The sequence below is a fragment of the Monopterus albus genome, unplaced genomic scaffold, assembly GCF_001952655.1.
Source record: "Monopterus albus unplaced genomic scaffold, M_albus_1.0 scaffold52.1, whole genome shotgun sequence".
In the NCBI taxonomy this organism is placed as follows: Eukaryota; Metazoa; Chordata; class Actinopteri; order Synbranchiformes; family Synbranchidae; genus Monopterus; species Monopterus albus.
Genome location: NW_018127932.1, coordinates 3399755 through 3417337, shown reverse-complemented (window position 1 = coordinate 3417337; position 17583 = coordinate 3399755). Strand labels below are relative to the sequence as shown.

The 17583-nt window shown below is 41.6% G+C and overlaps 1 protein-coding gene across 7 annotated transcripts in view; it reads left to right on the top strand.

Moving 5' to 3' along the window:
* Positions 1 to 7090: 7090 nt before the first annotated feature.
* The window catches only part of ehbp1 (EH domain binding protein 1), a 124285-nt gene continuing 113792 nt past the window's right edge, over positions 7091 to 17583 (top strand). For 3 of the 7 annotated variants that reach the window (XM_020601651.1, XM_020601654.1, XM_020601652.1), the window contains exons 1-2: positions 7092 to 7376; positions 8070 to 8522. In XM_020601651.1, the coding sequence (XP_020457307.1) occupies positions 8419 to 8522 (104 nt within the window). In that variant the 5' untranslated portion in view covers positions 7092 to 7376; positions 8070 to 8418. Of the gene's footprint in view, positions 7377 to 7399; positions 7517 to 8069; positions 8523 to 17583 lie in introns of those variants that run through there. The other 4 variants (XM_020601649.1, XM_020601648.1, XM_020601655.1 and 1 more) reach the window with 4 other exon arrangements.

The window sequence follows — 17583 nt, the reverse complement described above, 5'->3', positions numbered from 1 at the left end:
GAGTTAATTTACCAGTGCTGAACACCCCCCCCCCCCCAGCCCCGACACTGGATCTGTGCATGTTATTACACCTGCAAGCAATGAGTGGGCCAGCAAGATCCTCTGCACGCTAGAGATCAACAACGCATACTATTAGGCTTCCCACTGCTGCACTTTCTCTCTTTATTTTTCTTTATCATGCAGCTACTTCCCCCCCACTCCTTTCATTCTTCTACTTTTTATTTCAAACCTCATCCGAAGACATTTGAGTGTTTCTGGTTCGGTGACTGCCTGGAGGGCAGTAAAGACCACTCCCCTATCATCTGCTTTTATTTTTCCACATAATTTCCATAACAAAAACATTTTTTGCTTTGAATTCTTATTCTTAACCTGCGTAGGAAACAGTGCCAAAGCTTTTACTGTTACTCTTCCAGCCCTCACTCTTAGCTTCAATATGTTTGGACAGCCAGGGAGGAAAAGTTGTAATAATAAAGTGCAGAACAGATCAATTATCCCTGTGCCAGTCTCAGTATGTGAGAGGCGATGGAGTAAGCTATTCACAGAAGATCAGCAGAGTCTGCGAATTATGCACAATAGTGCAGTGTTTCACAGGCTGCATTAGCAAATCAGCCAGTTGTTATGAAATATCTTCAGTAGTGTGTATATTCTTAGAAATCCTCTACAAGACTGCTGAATCATCAGCACTGGCATTGAAGCTTTGTTTGCTCTGTACTACTGAGTCAAGGTTATGTCTGTAATTTGGTCTTTTATACAACCAACCCGTTCCCATGTTCAGCAGTTGCTTAAATATTATACGTGAACACAAGTACTTGTACTTGAGAAATGAATAGTTAATCAGTTTGAGTCTAAACTTGTTAATCAGTTTGAACAGTTTTATAATAAATTAAATGTTTCAGTCACTTATTAATTGTGAGGATTTGGTACTTTTTGATCTTTTGATATAGTTTACTGAAAATCTTTGACTGTTGCTCAGACCACAAATGACATTTAAACACGTCACTTTTGGCTGTAGGAATTTGTGATGAACATAGTTTGACTTGTTGTTGAGTAATTGATCAACAGCTCCTCTATTAATGAACAAAATAATTAGCATGTAATGAAAAGAATCCTAATTATAGTCCCAATTCAAACATAACTGTTAAATAAAAAAAAAATAAACTCAAACTTTGGCCCTTAAAAAGCAGTTGTACTTTTAGAGATGTCACAGCAAAATGGAAGTAATGAGCACAGTTTTATAAACACCGCTCAGTCAGTAAAACACAAGCAACGATACATTGTATGCTAACTGCTAAAAACACTGCAGCTCATCTGCAATGTCATAAAATCTTTCAACAACACTAGACATGATATCAGTGAGATGTGTCCTAAAGAAAACTGTGAACATGTTTAATATCTGAACTGAAGTATATTAATGAACAAAAACTGTCAAACGTATTTTCCACTGTGAACTTGTGACCTTACAAAAAAGCTGCCAGTACTGTTCCTCACAACGCAAGAAGACATATTTCATAACTGTTCGTATCTTTTTGCTGTGATTTGACTTGGATTTGCAGCTCAAACACATTGTTGTCTCGCTCCCTCCTGTGAACAGAATAAATCACTGTCTGCTTTCTGGCTCCTGGAATAATGTTTTACAGCTAACACTAAACAGACAGAAGCTGCTCTCATCTCTTTGTTGAAGACATTATCATCCTCTGTACTTTTGTTTTTTCTGATAAACCAGCCCAAGGGAGAAGAAGGAACATTAAACAAAAGTCAAATAATCTGCTTCTTGATTCAACATGCGAGGGGAATTCACAGCCACCTGTTCGGAGCCAGATATCCACACACCACACATTTCTCAAGTACCACTTTTGCTTTGTTTCAAACTGCAAAGACTGTCACAGGATGTTTAACAAAAACCCTTCCACCTCCAGCATAGTTTGACTTCTGTGGTGATAAGCTGCTGCTGCTGAAAATTCTCATTCCAGAGTCAAACCTAAATGATAAATGGAGACGAGTATAATTACATGAATGAAAAGGAAAATGCCTACAAATAATATAACACCAACCTGGAAAACAGGACATGGAGGTGAGATGAAAACACTGTTGTTTATACATTTGCGATGTCAAATCTGGAACTAAATCACATGTAAATTAAATCTATATTTAACCCAGTTGAGGAAATCACCACGCTCCACCCAGAAATACCATGGCTTCCTGTAACTGAGTAGCAAGCAACAGATATCATCAGACCCTCTGCCGTGAGTCAGGATGGTATTGTACAGTCCAAAGCAAAAGATGCTTATCTGGCAATGCAAGTGTGGTCCTCACATTCCCACAGAAAGACTAGCCCACATAGAATCAGTGGAAGGAGGAAAATGTCATGTGACCTGAGCGGTCTTTGTGAAGATGTGATCCGTAATATTTTGTTTGTTTTTTTGAGTTTGCCATCTTGACAGCAAAGAGTACTCAAAGAGGAATAAACTGTGGGTTTGTCTGGGTCTATTTTCAGCAAACTAGACATTCGGTGCTCTGATAGTGTCCATGTTCACCTCAACAAAAAGAACAGGTCGTCTAGTGCAACACTGGCTCACCAGTGGAGCTCAGTGGCACAGAGAGAAACATATATTGATCAGTATTGTCAGTAAAGACAATACAGGATATCACTAGGCATACTGTATCCTAGCTGGGCTGTAGCTTTAAAGTTTTACTTCATGCAAGCTTTTCAGTTTGTCAGCTCTCAGTTTAATAGTAACCTGAGCTACTGTAGCTGTGTATGACCTCTTGATCAACAGGGTTTCCTATATACTGTACTCCACATAAGCAAGTCTGCTTGGTGCAACTGCACATTTAACGTAATAAAACAAGGTGTGTTTCTTTGAGCTTGAGAACAGCACTTGCACTGCGTGTAAACCCTTCCTACACTGAGGCAATTAAAAGAAGCACAGTTAAAATGTTCTTAAAGACTGTGTCGATCACAGTGCAAGATGCTCCGGCTTATGTTTCTCTGTTTGTCCACAATACTGTCAGTAGTGATGCTTGTGGCTATCTCAGGCCTGCAAAAGTGGCTGAGAGTTACTTGGCTTCTATCTAAAGGACTCTGCTTTGTTAACGGATCTTTTCAAGTGGCCGAACACCAAACGTGAGTGATTCTGTGCTTGAATAGCTGGCTGTGATCCTGGAGGACGTGTTTTTGTTGGTGCACCACAGAAGAAAACGGAGCGAGTGGGTGAGCGAGAACGAGGTGTGAAACTTTCACTCTTCTTTAGCATTTGGTCGGTGAAAATACAACATACAGTTGTCTGCTACTACTGATTATTTCCATCTGTGCAATAAGCCTAGAAGGCAAAGCTGCAATATGCTTTAGTATTTAGGACAGAAAAGGCTTTTTTTTTAGATGTATATATATAGTACGAGGAGTAGCAGCACTCGTTGTATGAATATGGGGCTCTGGGGAGTAATAAAATAATTTTTGGTACAAGACAAAACACATGCAAACCATCAAGAGTCACATGTTCACCAGACAGCTTCCCACATGAGCAGCACAGATGACTCGTTTCTTACACCAGTGAATCAGGTAAATCTTAATCATGTCACTGACTCCTATGTTCTCTGGACAGTGTTTACTCACTGCTGGCAGTGTGACTGTCTTGTTAAATCCATCACTTCCTCTGACTGAACAAGTGAAGTTTCCAAAACAGAATATATTTTGGCCAAATAGGACAAATCTCAGTTGGAAGGACGGCGTCCTTCTCTATTGCAGCCGCACTTTGTGTTTTGGGCTGAAAATAATGTATGTGCACATAAAAGATTCCTTGGTGCAACATTTAAGTTGTTGTAGTGATTGAGAGATTAAACGGGTTTTCCTGTGAGACTACAAGTATCTGTCTTCTCTGTATTTTTAAATAATTCAGTCATTATAGCAGCATAAATATAGAAAAATAAATGTTTCACAACAAAGGATGCAAATGACTCTTCTTTTGTTTTCAGGATTCAGACATATACACAGGAGATGGGAGGGTGACATATGCAGGACTCCACTTGACCTTTGCCACTGTCTCTCTCAGTGTTCTTCTACATACATAATACAGTCTTTCTTTCACACAAACAGACACAGCTGAGCCCATCCTCCCCCTGTGCTGAATGAGGCCTTTGCTGACATATGAGCAGACACACAAAGCATCATTTAGCACCAGTCATTTGTCACATCAAAGCATTCCTTGGCACATGGAGGGAGGCTCCCTGTAATCTGTCAGAATAAAATGTAAACTGGCTGTACAGAGCAGCAGGATCAGCAGGCCCCCTGGTGTTAAATCAGCTCAGATCCTAAACTCCAAATGGTCCTCTGTTAACAGATTTGTATCTGAATGAAAGTAATCTGAAACTGATTGTGTCAGGACTGCAAGAGAGAGACTAAACACACAGAAACAACAATATTCCACCAAATCTAGTGGTTTAAATTTTAAGGATCTGTAAAAGTATTGTCTGCAGTCAAACATCTACAATCCGACCCCTTCCAAGAAAGAGAAAAGAAAAATAAATCCACCATCTCTTGCAGCTTGTGACCCAGAGCAACATATAAAAAGATATCAGGCTCCTCTTATTATGCACATATCTTTTTAAAGATTGAATTAATCCACTTCATATTGTGTCTCCCTTAGCAGTGCTGGCCTCCATGCCCCTGCTTCGTATTTACAAGCCTGTGGTGAGGGAGTGTGAAGGATGTGGTGACACTGTGTGGGAACAGGAGGGCTATTGATTTCTGATGGATGCTAGGTGTTTTATTTCCTCTCACCGTGTGAAAAAGACCCCCCGGCATGCAGGAGTACAATGTTAACACTCATTTATTAATGTGACAGGACCAGGAAATGGAAGTCTCGTCTTCATTGGCACAAAGCTGAGGAAGGTATCCTCAGCACAGTATCCTGGGTGAACTAAATGTTTGCATAGTCATAAACTCATTGAACGGAGGAGAAGTGTACTAGTGCCGATCTTTAAGAACAAGGGTGATGTGCAGAGTTGTAGCAACTACAGAGGTATAAAGTTTATGAGCCACACAATGAAGCTATGGGAAAGGAGTAGTGGAAGCTAGGCTAAGAAAGGAAGTGGATATCTGTGAGCAGCAGTATGGCTTCATGCCCAGAAAGAGCACTACTGATGCAGTTTTTGCTCTGAGAATGTTAATGGAGAAGTATAGAGATGGTCGGAAGGAGCTGCATTGCGTCTTTGTGGGTTTAGAGAAAGTGTACGACAGAGTGCCGAGAGAGGAGCTATGGTACTGTATGAGGATGTCAGGAGTGGCAGAGAAGTACGTCAGAGTAGTTCAGGACATGTATGAGAGGAGTACGACAGGAGTGAGATGTGCTGTAGGTCAGACAGAGGAGTTCAAGGTGGAGGTGGGGCTACATCAAGGATCGGCTTTGAGTCCCATCTTGTTTGCTATGGTGATGGACAGGTTGACAGATGAGGTCAGACAGGAATCTCCCTGGACAATGATGTTTGCGGATGACATTGTGATCTGTGGTGAGAGCATAGAGCAGGTGGAGGTCTGTTCTGGAAAGAAGAGGAATATAATACAGAATGCATGTGTATGAACGAGAGGGAGGGAAGTGGAACAGTGAGGCAACAGGGAACTGAGGTCAAGAAAGTGCAGGAGTTTAAGTATTTGGGGTCAACAGTCCAGGGTGATGGGTAGTATAGGAAAGAGGTGAAGAGGCGGGTGCAGGCAGGTTGGAGTGGGTGGAGAAAGGTGTCAGGAGTGTTATGTGACAGAAGAGTGGCAGCAAGAATCAAAGGAAAGGTGTACAAGACAGTAGTGAGACCAGCTATGCTGTATGGGTTAGAGACTGTAGCAGGGAGGAAAAGACAAGAGGCAGAGATCAACAATCAAGCACTGATCAGGTGGATGTGGCTGGTGACTGCTCGTCAGAGACGTAGAGCTCCAGGGCCAGGGCAACCTGCAAAAAGGTACAGGGAGGGAGAGAGGACACACTACGGGAGAGAGGAGACACAAAGTTAGTAATGTGTAATGGTGGCATGTAGATGTATGGAGAGAGAGGAGAGAAACTCAGAGCATCATGGGGCCCCCAGCAGCCTAGGCCTATAGCAGCATAACTAAGGGAAGGCTCAGGGTCACCTGATCCAGCCCTAACTATAAGCTTTATCAAAAAGGAACGTCTTAAGTCTAATCTTAAAGGTAGAAAAAAAAGGTAGTAAAAGAGGACATGAAGTTAATTGGGGTGAGAGTAGAGGATGCTGAGGATAGAGTTAGGTGGAAACAGATGATTCGCTGTGGCGACCCCTAACGGGAACAGCTGAAAGAAGAAGAAGAAGAAGTCATAAACTCATTGAACTTAATTTTGTGGGAAAACCATATAAGACCTAAAGTATTAGTCAGAGCAGACCATTGTGCATCTCTTTTCTGTAGGAGGTCTTAAATAATAGACTTCAGTTATTTTTTAAATAATATTTCATTTAGCATAACACTTTATGTTTTGGAGACCTTGTATAGCTACAACAAATAGCCTATTTCCATCAATAAATCCAATAACCTACAGTTGGCTGCTGAATGTGGAGCTTTTAGACCAGCAGACATTTCAAGAAAAAATCAGAATCACAAAGAATTTGATTTACACTCACGGCCAAGGATTAAATGTCTGTAATGGTGATCTGACCATTGTGATAAGCAACCCAGAAATGCCTCATGTAACAGTAAACAATCTGTAAGTGGCACAAGAATCCCACCAATGACTGGTCTCCGGGGGCGTTTCCCCAGCCTTCAGTCATCCAGGCGGCAGGCGAAGATGGAGAGGCGAAGCTGCGTCAAGTTCGCCAGATAAACATAAACCAGAACAGGAAGTTAACAGGAAGTAATGCGAATAGCCTTCAAAATAAAAATGTTGTTCGTCGTTACAACGAAATTAGTGTATCTCTCGAATTTGATGTTTTAAAAAAAAGAGAAAATATATAAATTCATTACAAAGCAGCATACGCGCATCAATAGTTTGATTAACGTTAGCTACCACTCTAGTTCATTTAGCTATAAAACTGTAAGTGGGCAACAGTTTTATTTTAAATACCCAGCACGGAAATCCCTTAAAATGTCTGTGATTTTTGCGCTCTCCAGATGAATATAGTGCCCAAACTATCAGTAACTATCGAACTACTTAGCGGTGGGAAGTCCTGCCTCGGGTTTTACAACGGTTGCTTGACTTAGTTGGGGGACAATAAATGCCATACCCGACTCGGCCCTAAGTCTTGGAGCTGGCGCTTCCCAGTGGAGCAGATGGCAAATGGTCAATTGGCAGGCAACGGCTTCCGCTCGTACCGTGTTGTGATGGCTAGACGTCGTCGCTAGCGGGGTAGCTATCTGTATGGCTGCTGCTGGTACCGCTGTAAGTAAGGCGAAATTAGTTAGCTAGCAAGCCGGCGGAGAACTATCGCACGACTGCTAGTTTGTAATAGACAGTTGGGCCTCTCTTACCGCTGCTGATAAGGTCGCTTAACGGAATATGCGCTTAGGTATTAGAGTAAGGTAAATGTGATAACCTAGTTTCACATGTTAGCCTAGCCCGTGAACCATTTACGGCTCAGACTATTCTCTGGATTCGAAGGCATCGCACCATGTGTACAAAATGTTTGTTGGAGTCTCTGTTTGGGGCGCAGATTTTGTAGACTGCATTGTTAACACGACTTGTTTTAGTGTAATGTCACCGTTTCAGCACATATGTTTCTGTTATTAAACACCCCAGGTCGGGTTGCCACACCAGTAAATAGCCCCCCGGCATGCCGTCCTGGTGCGGGAGTCCACATCACAGTTTTACACATTAACAAAGTGTTACGTTTGTGGTGCAGATAAATTGGGTTGTTTTCACATCTGCAGTGATACAGCCGACGGTAACGGCGAAGCTGAAAGACAAAGCATTCCGTTATTGAGAACTGTTATAGTGGAGTTACTTTGCGTTTGGATAACGTTGGTCTGAAATACCTGCGCTTTACAGTTTGTCTTATTGTCCTTTTTTTTTGGTCTGAAATACCTGCGCTTTACAGTCTGTCTTATTGTCCTTTTTTTCTCCTTTCTGTTGCAGGAAGATCACCAAATAGGAAATATGACATGTATACCCAGTGGATTACTCGTCATTCCTTCCAAAAACATGGAGTGATTTCTTAATAAAATCATGCGCGCCCTCAAATCAGATCACTGCTGCAGAGATTTCTTGCCCTTGCATGTGGATTTATCGGGCAGGTTTTAAAGGCCAGCAGCCACGACTGGATCTTTGTCTTCAGTGTGCTTCCTCTAAATATTAGCTATGTGTTTATGCGAGTTGGATACGCTCGGATACGTTTAAACATTAACGGGAATTCGTGCTAAGGAAGCCCAAAGAAGGAAGTCCAGGACGGGATAGGCGCTCAGACACTACCCGTTCCCAAAGAAACATGGCCTCAGTGTGGAAGAGACTGCAACGTGTGGGAAAACATGCGTCCAAATTCCAGTTTGTGGCTTCCTATCAGGAACTGATGGTGGAATGCACTAAGAAATGGTGAGCTTTTTGAGAATAGCAGGCAACCACAGTGCTGAATTAGGTGTCTTCTTGTGTGTTGGAATGTTGTTTGTTCCTGGTGGCCATAATTCGCACACACACACACAGTCACACACACACAGTCTTCTTGGTGTGCAGGCATGTCTGCATACTGGGAGGGGCCCGGCTGTCTTGTAAAACTGCTATGCTTTTTTCCTAATATTCTGGCTGTCTCATATATGTAGCTGGGGAGGAAGAAATATAGACACACCTCTGAATTTTAAGTCCAGTACAACACCACCTTTAACTATGACCTCAATAATAAATATATATACATTTATGACAATTTCATTAAAAACAAAGATTTTGATCTTCATAAACACAGATGTTAAGGAGGAAGTGTTGCATTGAAGTGCATACAGCTGTACATATGTGCCTATTAAAGTGGCTGGTCAGTGTATATCAACAAATGACTGCACACTGATGTAGTCTACAATAACACTGTACCTGTTATGTTTGTAGGCTTTAGTGTAGCTGCGTTTTCAATGGCTTCAACGTTTGTGAAAGTACAACCTGAAGCATTTCTTTAGCAACAAATTAATGAATGATAATCAGTGCAAAGAAATGAAAGTGCCATTGGGTATGTTTTCAGAGTTGAAGATAGAGTGGAGAGATAGGTGGACATGCACTACACTTCATCCTGCAGGTATGTGTTTGGTAATGAGTGTAAAGTGGCGAACTCTAAAGCGCAGATGTCGCCTGCAGACATGGATTCTGATGCAGCTTGCCGAAGGCATGACTAACACAGCCCACAGAGCTTTGACCTAGGACAGATGTTAACAAGTTAGAGAATGGAATGAGAAACATCTCTTCCCAGAGCAAAGTGTAAGTGGGCTCAGGACACAGTCGGTAGTATGCTTTGTTTTACGATCTGAGCACGCCTGTTTTATGTTTTTCAATAGAGGAATTGTGTTTACATAGCCATTTATTGTAGTGTAATTTAGCCTAGTTCTATAGTAGTTTGGGTTAACTGTGATTTATAAAGACAAAATCTGAATTTCTCTACTAGGGATGTTACTACTTGGGTTTAGTGGGTGATTGGGACCTGGTATTTTGACCCCAGGGAGTGTAGATGTTGTATTTCTGCAAGTTTGCTGTTCTGGTCAGCTTGTTCAACAGGTGTTTCACTACATTGATGTCTCTGTAAAATATAACTTCATCTCTGCTCCCCTGTGTTTCTTCGACTGCCCGTCCCTTTCTGTCTCAAAGAGACAAGAAGCAGAGCTTGCAGTTGATTTTACTTGCGTTGTTGTCACTTACCTTAATATATTCCCATAGCGCTGAAATTTCTTCTCCACCACCTAACAACCTCCCCAGCCAGTGTGAGGTTAAGGTTATGTTTCCGTTAAGTGGCACTGGGACAACTTTTATAAGTACAAGTACTAGAGGGTGGTATTGATCCTGATACCGGTATTATATCGGTGTGTCCCTTTTTATCAACACAAGCAGAAGATTTACAAAGTGCTTAAATATTGTTTTTCCTACTGTATAGTCTGTCAACATTTCAGGGTTAGATCATGTCATTTTCTGTTGCTGTTAATGAGCCACTAGCCAGTGGATGAAGCAACAGTTCATCTTAACTGTCAAAGGTTTTTAAGTATTGCCTGAGAAATGTCTGCCTTTACATCCAGTGTAGAGTGATGCCTTCAGGTCTCTCCTCGTGTATATGTATCTATGCACGCCTTGGCTCACAGGGTGTGAGAAAGCGTTGGTGCATGGTTTCTGCCTTTCTCGGACTTCATCAGTACATTATGCTGTAACAGTGGAAACATTGCATCTAGTCAGAGAGAAAGAGTCCCCAGAGCTAAAATGGATCTCCAATCCGGAAGCCTTCAGTGATTTTTGAAAACCCACATCCTTTGATTTCTGAAATCAATAACAGGAGGAAAGACAGAACACTTTGTATGTGCCAGTGGTTTTATATATGTGTGCCCATACATAAAGATGAGGGTGCTTTGAATGTACATCATGTGAAATGTAAAAGCAGTTTGTACATTGGGCTGACACTCAAAGGCTTAGGCAGAGAATTTTTAAAGTTAAGATAATTTAGGAGAACACTTCTGTTCTGCTGCGTGTGTGATTAAAGCGCTTCAGGTGTGATCAGTCTCCTCTTATCATGTGACTGTGGAGTAATTTTCATCCAACCAAAACAAATTCTTTGATGCTTGAATTGGCCTCAGGTGATGTGGCCTCTCTAGAGGGAACTGAACCCTAGACAGGACCTGGCACATTGTCATCAGTCGACCACTGTTACTCATAGTTTTTGTGGTTCGAGTAGCAGCATTTGCACTTTGCCTCATCACTGGTTGTTTAGTTAAATTATCATGTTAAGTGAGTCACAGTCTGTCAGAGAGTTTTCTGACTACTGACCAGTATTTCACCCCTTTTAGAGACATTTCAGCTTAGTTTTCATGTCTATTTTCTTCATTCGCAACATATTTTTAATGTTTTTGTTCTTCATCAGTGTGACAAGCTGAGGAGTGTGGGAGTTTCCTGTCATATTTTATGTTTGTTTTGTATTTATCTATGGCCTCCTTGCTCTGGTCGACTCCTCTGTCAAGCAGAGGGAGTTAACATTCCTCTCACACACCCACTTCAGACTCCAGAGTCAGTTCAGACAAACCATTAAACCATTAAAACATTAATGAGTTCACTGTTGGTGTTTGCCAGTGAAATAAAGCACCATTCAGTGTTGCAGTGATGCTCCTTTGAAACCTGGCGGATAACATATTTTTTTGATGAAAAATAAACTACTTACTGTGGCCTTTCATTTGTAGCAGGTAATTACGATCACTCAAGTTGAGTCTAGGAAACTACCTTGGCACATGATAAATAACAGCTGTTAAACTTGTGACCTATTTAAATCGATAAACGGACACTGACTAATAATACTTCTAATGTCCACAGTAGGCTGTTCATTTTCTTAGACATGTACGTTTCAGTACTGTGTGATGGTCTTATTACTGTGGAAAGAACTGTGTGTGTAGTCTGGAGGCGTTTTAATGTTTGCGCTTTCATTTTGAGGCTTATGCTCACCTGACATGTTCCTCTGATAGTTGCTAATCTAATTCTGTTGAACCCATGATAATATCACTGTCTGACGACCTCATTGTTAGGAGAGCTCAGTGACTTCTGCACTGCTCGACTCTCTTTATGCCGCCTGACTGGCTGTGTGCCTGACTGGTTGACTGACCACATAATAGTCATTAGAGGAGCTATGATTATACAATTATCTAATCAAACAATTACTTTTAACAGAAAGTGAGAATATGATGACAGAAAAGCTCACTGTCTGCAGTGTTCCCTGAGGGTTAAATGTGGATGGAATTAGTCACATATACAAGGTCAAGTTAGAATATTTATGGAGGCACAGTGCACCATTGTTCGCTTTGTGTGTTGAGCGAACCATTGGTCCTTAATTTTTCCAGACATAGCTGCTGTCCAGGCTCAGAGAGGGACACATCATTTTTGCTCATTCTCAAAAGGTGCAAGGTCCATCTGCTTTAATTGTTTATTGGCTCCCTGCTTCTGCTGCTGCTAAGCACTCGGCTGCAGAGAGGACAATCCACTGTTCCATCATTCTCTCTTGTTTATTGGTGTCTAAACACCATATGTGTCTTTTGTTATGTTTAACTCAGTTGATTTGATGAGTCTACCTGTTAAAAGGTCTGCAGTGTGTATGTCGTTGCACATGAGCAACCACAAATGGAAGAGCTGCACCGATTTGTTTGATTTGTTGTTCGTGTTGCTGGTTTGTTCTTCTTGTCAACACATCCTGGTGTCAAGCCTCCACTTCAGAATTTTCATTCAGCAGTTTTTATTTATTTACTCTTTCACCATGAATCCAGGTTTCTTGTTCAGATTATTAAGTGGAACAGATGCATTATACATACAAACTTAAAACTTGGCCAGAAATGGTCTGCATTGGTGGTTAATAGATGAGCAGTGTTCATTAGTCAGGCAGCAACTTCTTTCCTCTGTTAGTATTCACCTGTGACTGGCACTTCTGAGCATGAATGTGTTTTTCTTCCAACCTGTGTTTTTTGGCAGACATCAAAAGCCACGAGTGTCATTGCTGCTGACAGACACGTTGACTCGTGTGGTGAGGATATGAGAGTTGTACACTGGAAACAACACAGAGGTGCTATTGATTACATGGTAATTTTATCTGACTACACCTGAGTGTGACTAATCAAGACTGCTTCCCTCACTCCTACATGACGAGACAGGGATGGTTGGAATTAGTCAAATTGGAGATTTTCTTATCAATCAAGGACTGTGATGAATTCCTGAAGCCACACTGGCACATGCACAACAGGCATTTCATAGGGATTTAGACACTGATCACGCACCAGACAAACATACAGACTCAAGCAGATTAACAGTTCCATTGAGGTGTTCATCATTGTGGTCATAGTACCACTGCAGTGCTTGACGTGTTGTACATTTCCAGTATTGTACACCAACTGTAAAGTAATTGTCAGTTCATTCAAAAGTTTCCACTGGATAAGACTTTGCCAGCTAGAGTTCTGCAGTATGGACAATCTTTTAGCTCCTGAAGAGATGATTTTTGAGCTGTGCCTGTTATCATATGTACTTGCATTCTTTGTTCTTTCACCTGTGCTAAAGACCGACAGTCACAGTGATGACTGCAGTTGAGCAAATCGGTAAGCTGCTTTATGTTCAAAGCTATAAAACTGCTTGAAAATAGTGCATCAACAACATCAGTGTGTCTTTAAGCAAAACCTTGAAACTCTACTTGCCCACTCATTGTATTATCACCACACTGAAGCACTGCTCAATGTCAGTGTCTACATGAATGTGAATCTTGGATACCCCAGTCTAAGCATCAGGCTGTCAGCCGACTGATGGCTCATTATTTCAGTGGAAGTGACCAGCGCGTGTCAGGCTGTGGCATGTTATTTGTACTATGGCAAGTGTCCATCAAGTCTTGGTCAGAGAAACATCTTCCTGCCAACTTGTTTGAATCTGAACAGAACGGAGAGCCACGTCAAAGACTTTTGTCACATTCCTGAGTGTAAGTTTGGCACTAGGATGTGGGGTCACTGCCAGGTGATAATATGGACCAGTCATTTCTGTTGTGCAGAAATTCTGGATGAAACCATAGAAGTGTAGTTAGCATTGCAGTACTATTTTGTTCCAGAGGTTTGGGAGAATGTAACACTTACTTTCTCTTCCATGATGTTTGGTGTCTGACTGGTGAGGTGTAGTCTGATTTTAAGGATTCACTCACTGATTTGCTTGCTCATGTGTCTTATTACCAGTAAGATGCCAACACCAGGGTCATCCACAAACAGAGGTTTTCACAGTTGATACCCGAGTAGTTCCAATTGGTGTGCTTACTTATCACTTCCTTAATTATAGCATTTGCTGTTGATTTAACTGCTGGTTGTTTTATCCTCTTGCAGCTCTTCATCCCCTCCTTCTGTGAGTTTGTAATTGCAACACCAAGCCCATTGCTGTCACCTGGGGTGGCTCTCACACTATCATTAATGCTCCCCTTACCATTTTCTTCTGTCTGTCTGAACACCCCTTATATCCTATTCTTCACCACAGTTAATTTTCTCTGGGTCTCCTGATTACTTGATTTCATTTCTTTTCTGCCTCCCCATAACCCTATTTCCAATAATGTCATTTTAGCTGGTTTTCAGTGGAATCAAGCCAAGAGTTGTTATTCTCTGCCACAATTATGCACACACAAGGAGTCATGAAACATTGCAGGGTTGTGAAGCAGTTAATGAGGTGTTAAATGTGGTGAAAACTCTGCTGGTGTGTCTTTCTCTGCTGGTGTCATGCAGAGAAACACCCATGGCTCATTATTTATCAGCCAGCAGAGCAGTGTTGCAGCATCTGCAGGCTGATAGATGCATAGTCCACTGTGTGTTAGGAAGGCAAAGCGAAACACCATGAGCCATCACTGCCTGTAAGCAAACTTCTGCAGTGAGAGTACGTGTTAAAAGAGGGGAGATTTTTATTAATGAATTTACCCTACTGAAATTATTCCCTTCTTTATTTTGGGGGTACTTCCAGACACATGATCTAAGTAACTCCTGCTGTGCCTGATCTCGCCCTAAGTGCTGTCATTGTGCTGAGTGGACATAGGCTGCATGTTGACTACTGTTTGCACTCATTTTGCTCTGCTGTATGTCATTGCTTGCTGAATTAGTCTTTTTCTCTGTTCCTACTAATTTGTATTTAATTTACTCAGGGATTTGCTGTTGAGCCAGGATAAAGACCCCTTCATAATTGTTGTTACTCCATGCTTAATTGCGAGATGGACACCCATCACTTGTGTTTAGGCTACTTGTAGAAGCAAAGCTTGTATGAGAGTTACACATGCTTCTTTCTCATGAAAGTTAAGCTGTAGAAAGATTGTTTGCATAGAAAAAGCATTGTTTTGAGCTTGTCTTCTCAGAACTCCAGAGGCTTTCTCAGACATACAGTTGAAGTTATGAGTGGAGTCCCCCCGCTTTTGCAGAAATATAATGGAAGTGTGAAGAGCAATGGAGATGAGCCAGTAAGCTAAAGTAACAAGACCAAAAAAATGCAGCCAATCCAACTTTTCTGGCATCTAACACACTGACTTCATTAGTAGTGTGGTTTAGCTGTCATTTTTGTCTCAAACTAACAAATGCAGCGTTTCATTTCAGAATTTGGTCGACTTCAGTCTCGGCACAGAGCTCTTCATCATTTTTGTTTCCCGACCCCCAGAATCTCTCTGTGAGAGATCTTTCCACCCACAGGTCAGTCCCGACAGTGCTGTCACCAAAGAAACATGCGTTTTTTTTTTTTTCCCCTCCTTGCTGTCAGTCATCACCACTTAGTTGCCTCTTATCTGCTCTCTGTATGCTTTCTCAGGAGTTTAATCTTAAATAACTTCCCTGACCTCCATCCCTCAGGGCAGGTGGCGCTTCTGATCTTTGCTTTTATGTCCATGTTACTTGCTCTTACCTGCAATCTTCCATCAGTCATGGCAGATCATAATTGACCACACTTGACCTCTAGGCCGTCTGTCTCTGCAGTTAAGCTCTTATCTTTATGAAATTATCCTTTTAAGCAAACTTAGTGCATTCTCAAACGTAACATGCAGTTGACTTGAAACAAACCAGGCTGCCTAACTGAATGCAGGCGCAAGCTTGATGTCCTCAGGTGCTGTGAATGTCTGGGAAAATACTGTGCGATCTCACTTTAAACTGGGAAGGGGGGGGCTTAACACCATTATAGCGGGATCTCTAGCTAAAAGAAGCTTGTATAAGTCTTAATACATAGTAATGTCTATTTATATCACCTCTTACAGCCTGGCAGTCTAGACTCGACGGCCGGTATCTCAGTGTAATCTTCAGTCCTATTATATACTCCAAGACAATGACCTTTCATGTACTGCAGTGACTCGATCTGTGGTCTTCGTCTGAGAGAATACATATGTGTGCTTGTGTGTATTGCTGCAGAGTGTCTGTTTTAAGTATGCAGTGCAGTACTGTAGTCCATGATATTTCATCTTTCAGAGCTGCTGTATTATGGCACAAACAAATAAGAGTCTTCCTCTCTCCTAATGTGTGAGATTGACAGGCAGACAAGAAGTCTGCGGGTGGGCGTCAAAATGCTTCCTCCTTTGAGTAATGTAAGCATTTAGCTGGGCTGATGCATTATCTGCTTACAGTTACCTGACTCTCTAAAACACACATACAGACACACACACAGACCGATCATTTTTCTTCTGGGAAACTTCAGTTGTTCATTGTTTATATATTTATCATACTTGTACTTCCTTATCTGATTTGTTGACCAGTTATGGTGTGTAGGGCAATCTAATTCTGCAATTGGATGTAATACCATTTAGCACATACATCTACACAATTGCATGCGAATTCTTTGTCTCGTTTGCTACCCTCTCATTCACCCACCATTTGCCCAGACGCTCTCCTGCTCATCAACAGACAGCTGTTCTGACAACAGAAATGGTAATTGGATGTATGATTGATTTGATTTGATTTGATTTATTCTTTCAAGCATGTAAAGACAGTTGATATGTCAACACACATAATTTTACACATATCCAACAAATGCTAATCCAATATCAATTTGCTTATACCTAGTACATGCTTGAATGGAGTAGGAAGAAGTCAGACTTATCCAGTTTATTGATTAATCGTTTTGTCTGTACTTACCATCATTGGTTTGCAAGCAGTATCTCTACATAGATAATTCTCTTCTACACCACACAAGTAATATACTAAAAACATTATAACAGAGTTGTTGGAGTCAGTGTGGATTAAACAGACTGGGCACTTCAGTAACATTTATGCGCTACTCATGTCTTGCTTTTAGAGTAAAATTTCATTCAGAGTACTAGGTTGCTGCACCTCCTGGAATCTGTTGTCATTTTGAAGAGATCTGCTTTAATGAAGGTGTGTGTGTATATGAGGCTTGCTGAAACGAGAGTGTCAAAATAAAGTCTAACGTCGATGTTCATACGTAAAGAGAAGGCTTCACTGTTAAAATATATTTTTGTGTGAGTGAGGGCTGATGAACGCACACTTTACCCATTTTTCTGCGGTAGTCTCTGTGGCCATCATCACATTTGTTTCTTCTTCTCCTGTCTGATGGCTCACTGAGTCCTGTGTCACACAGAAGGAACATGCAGCCAAAGGTTGTAGCTGAGCACAAGAGAGAACAACACCAACATGTCAGCAGAAGACGCCTGCAAACAAGTGGTTTGAATGTTCATCATAGCACAGTGACTTAGGGCTGTCACGTGATAAAAAAAAAAACAAAAAAACAATTCGAACTGTAATGACCTGCTTGAATCCAACAATATATGGTACGTCAGTAAGCACAACAGGCCAGCTGATCCCCTCCTTGAACCGCCACCTTATTGTGGTGGAGGGGTTTGAGTACTCGAGTGATCCTAGGAGCTATGTTGTCAGAGGCTATATGCCCCCGGTAGGGTCTCCCAAGGCAAACAGGTCCTGGGGGACGGGTCAGACAGACTAAGAGCGGT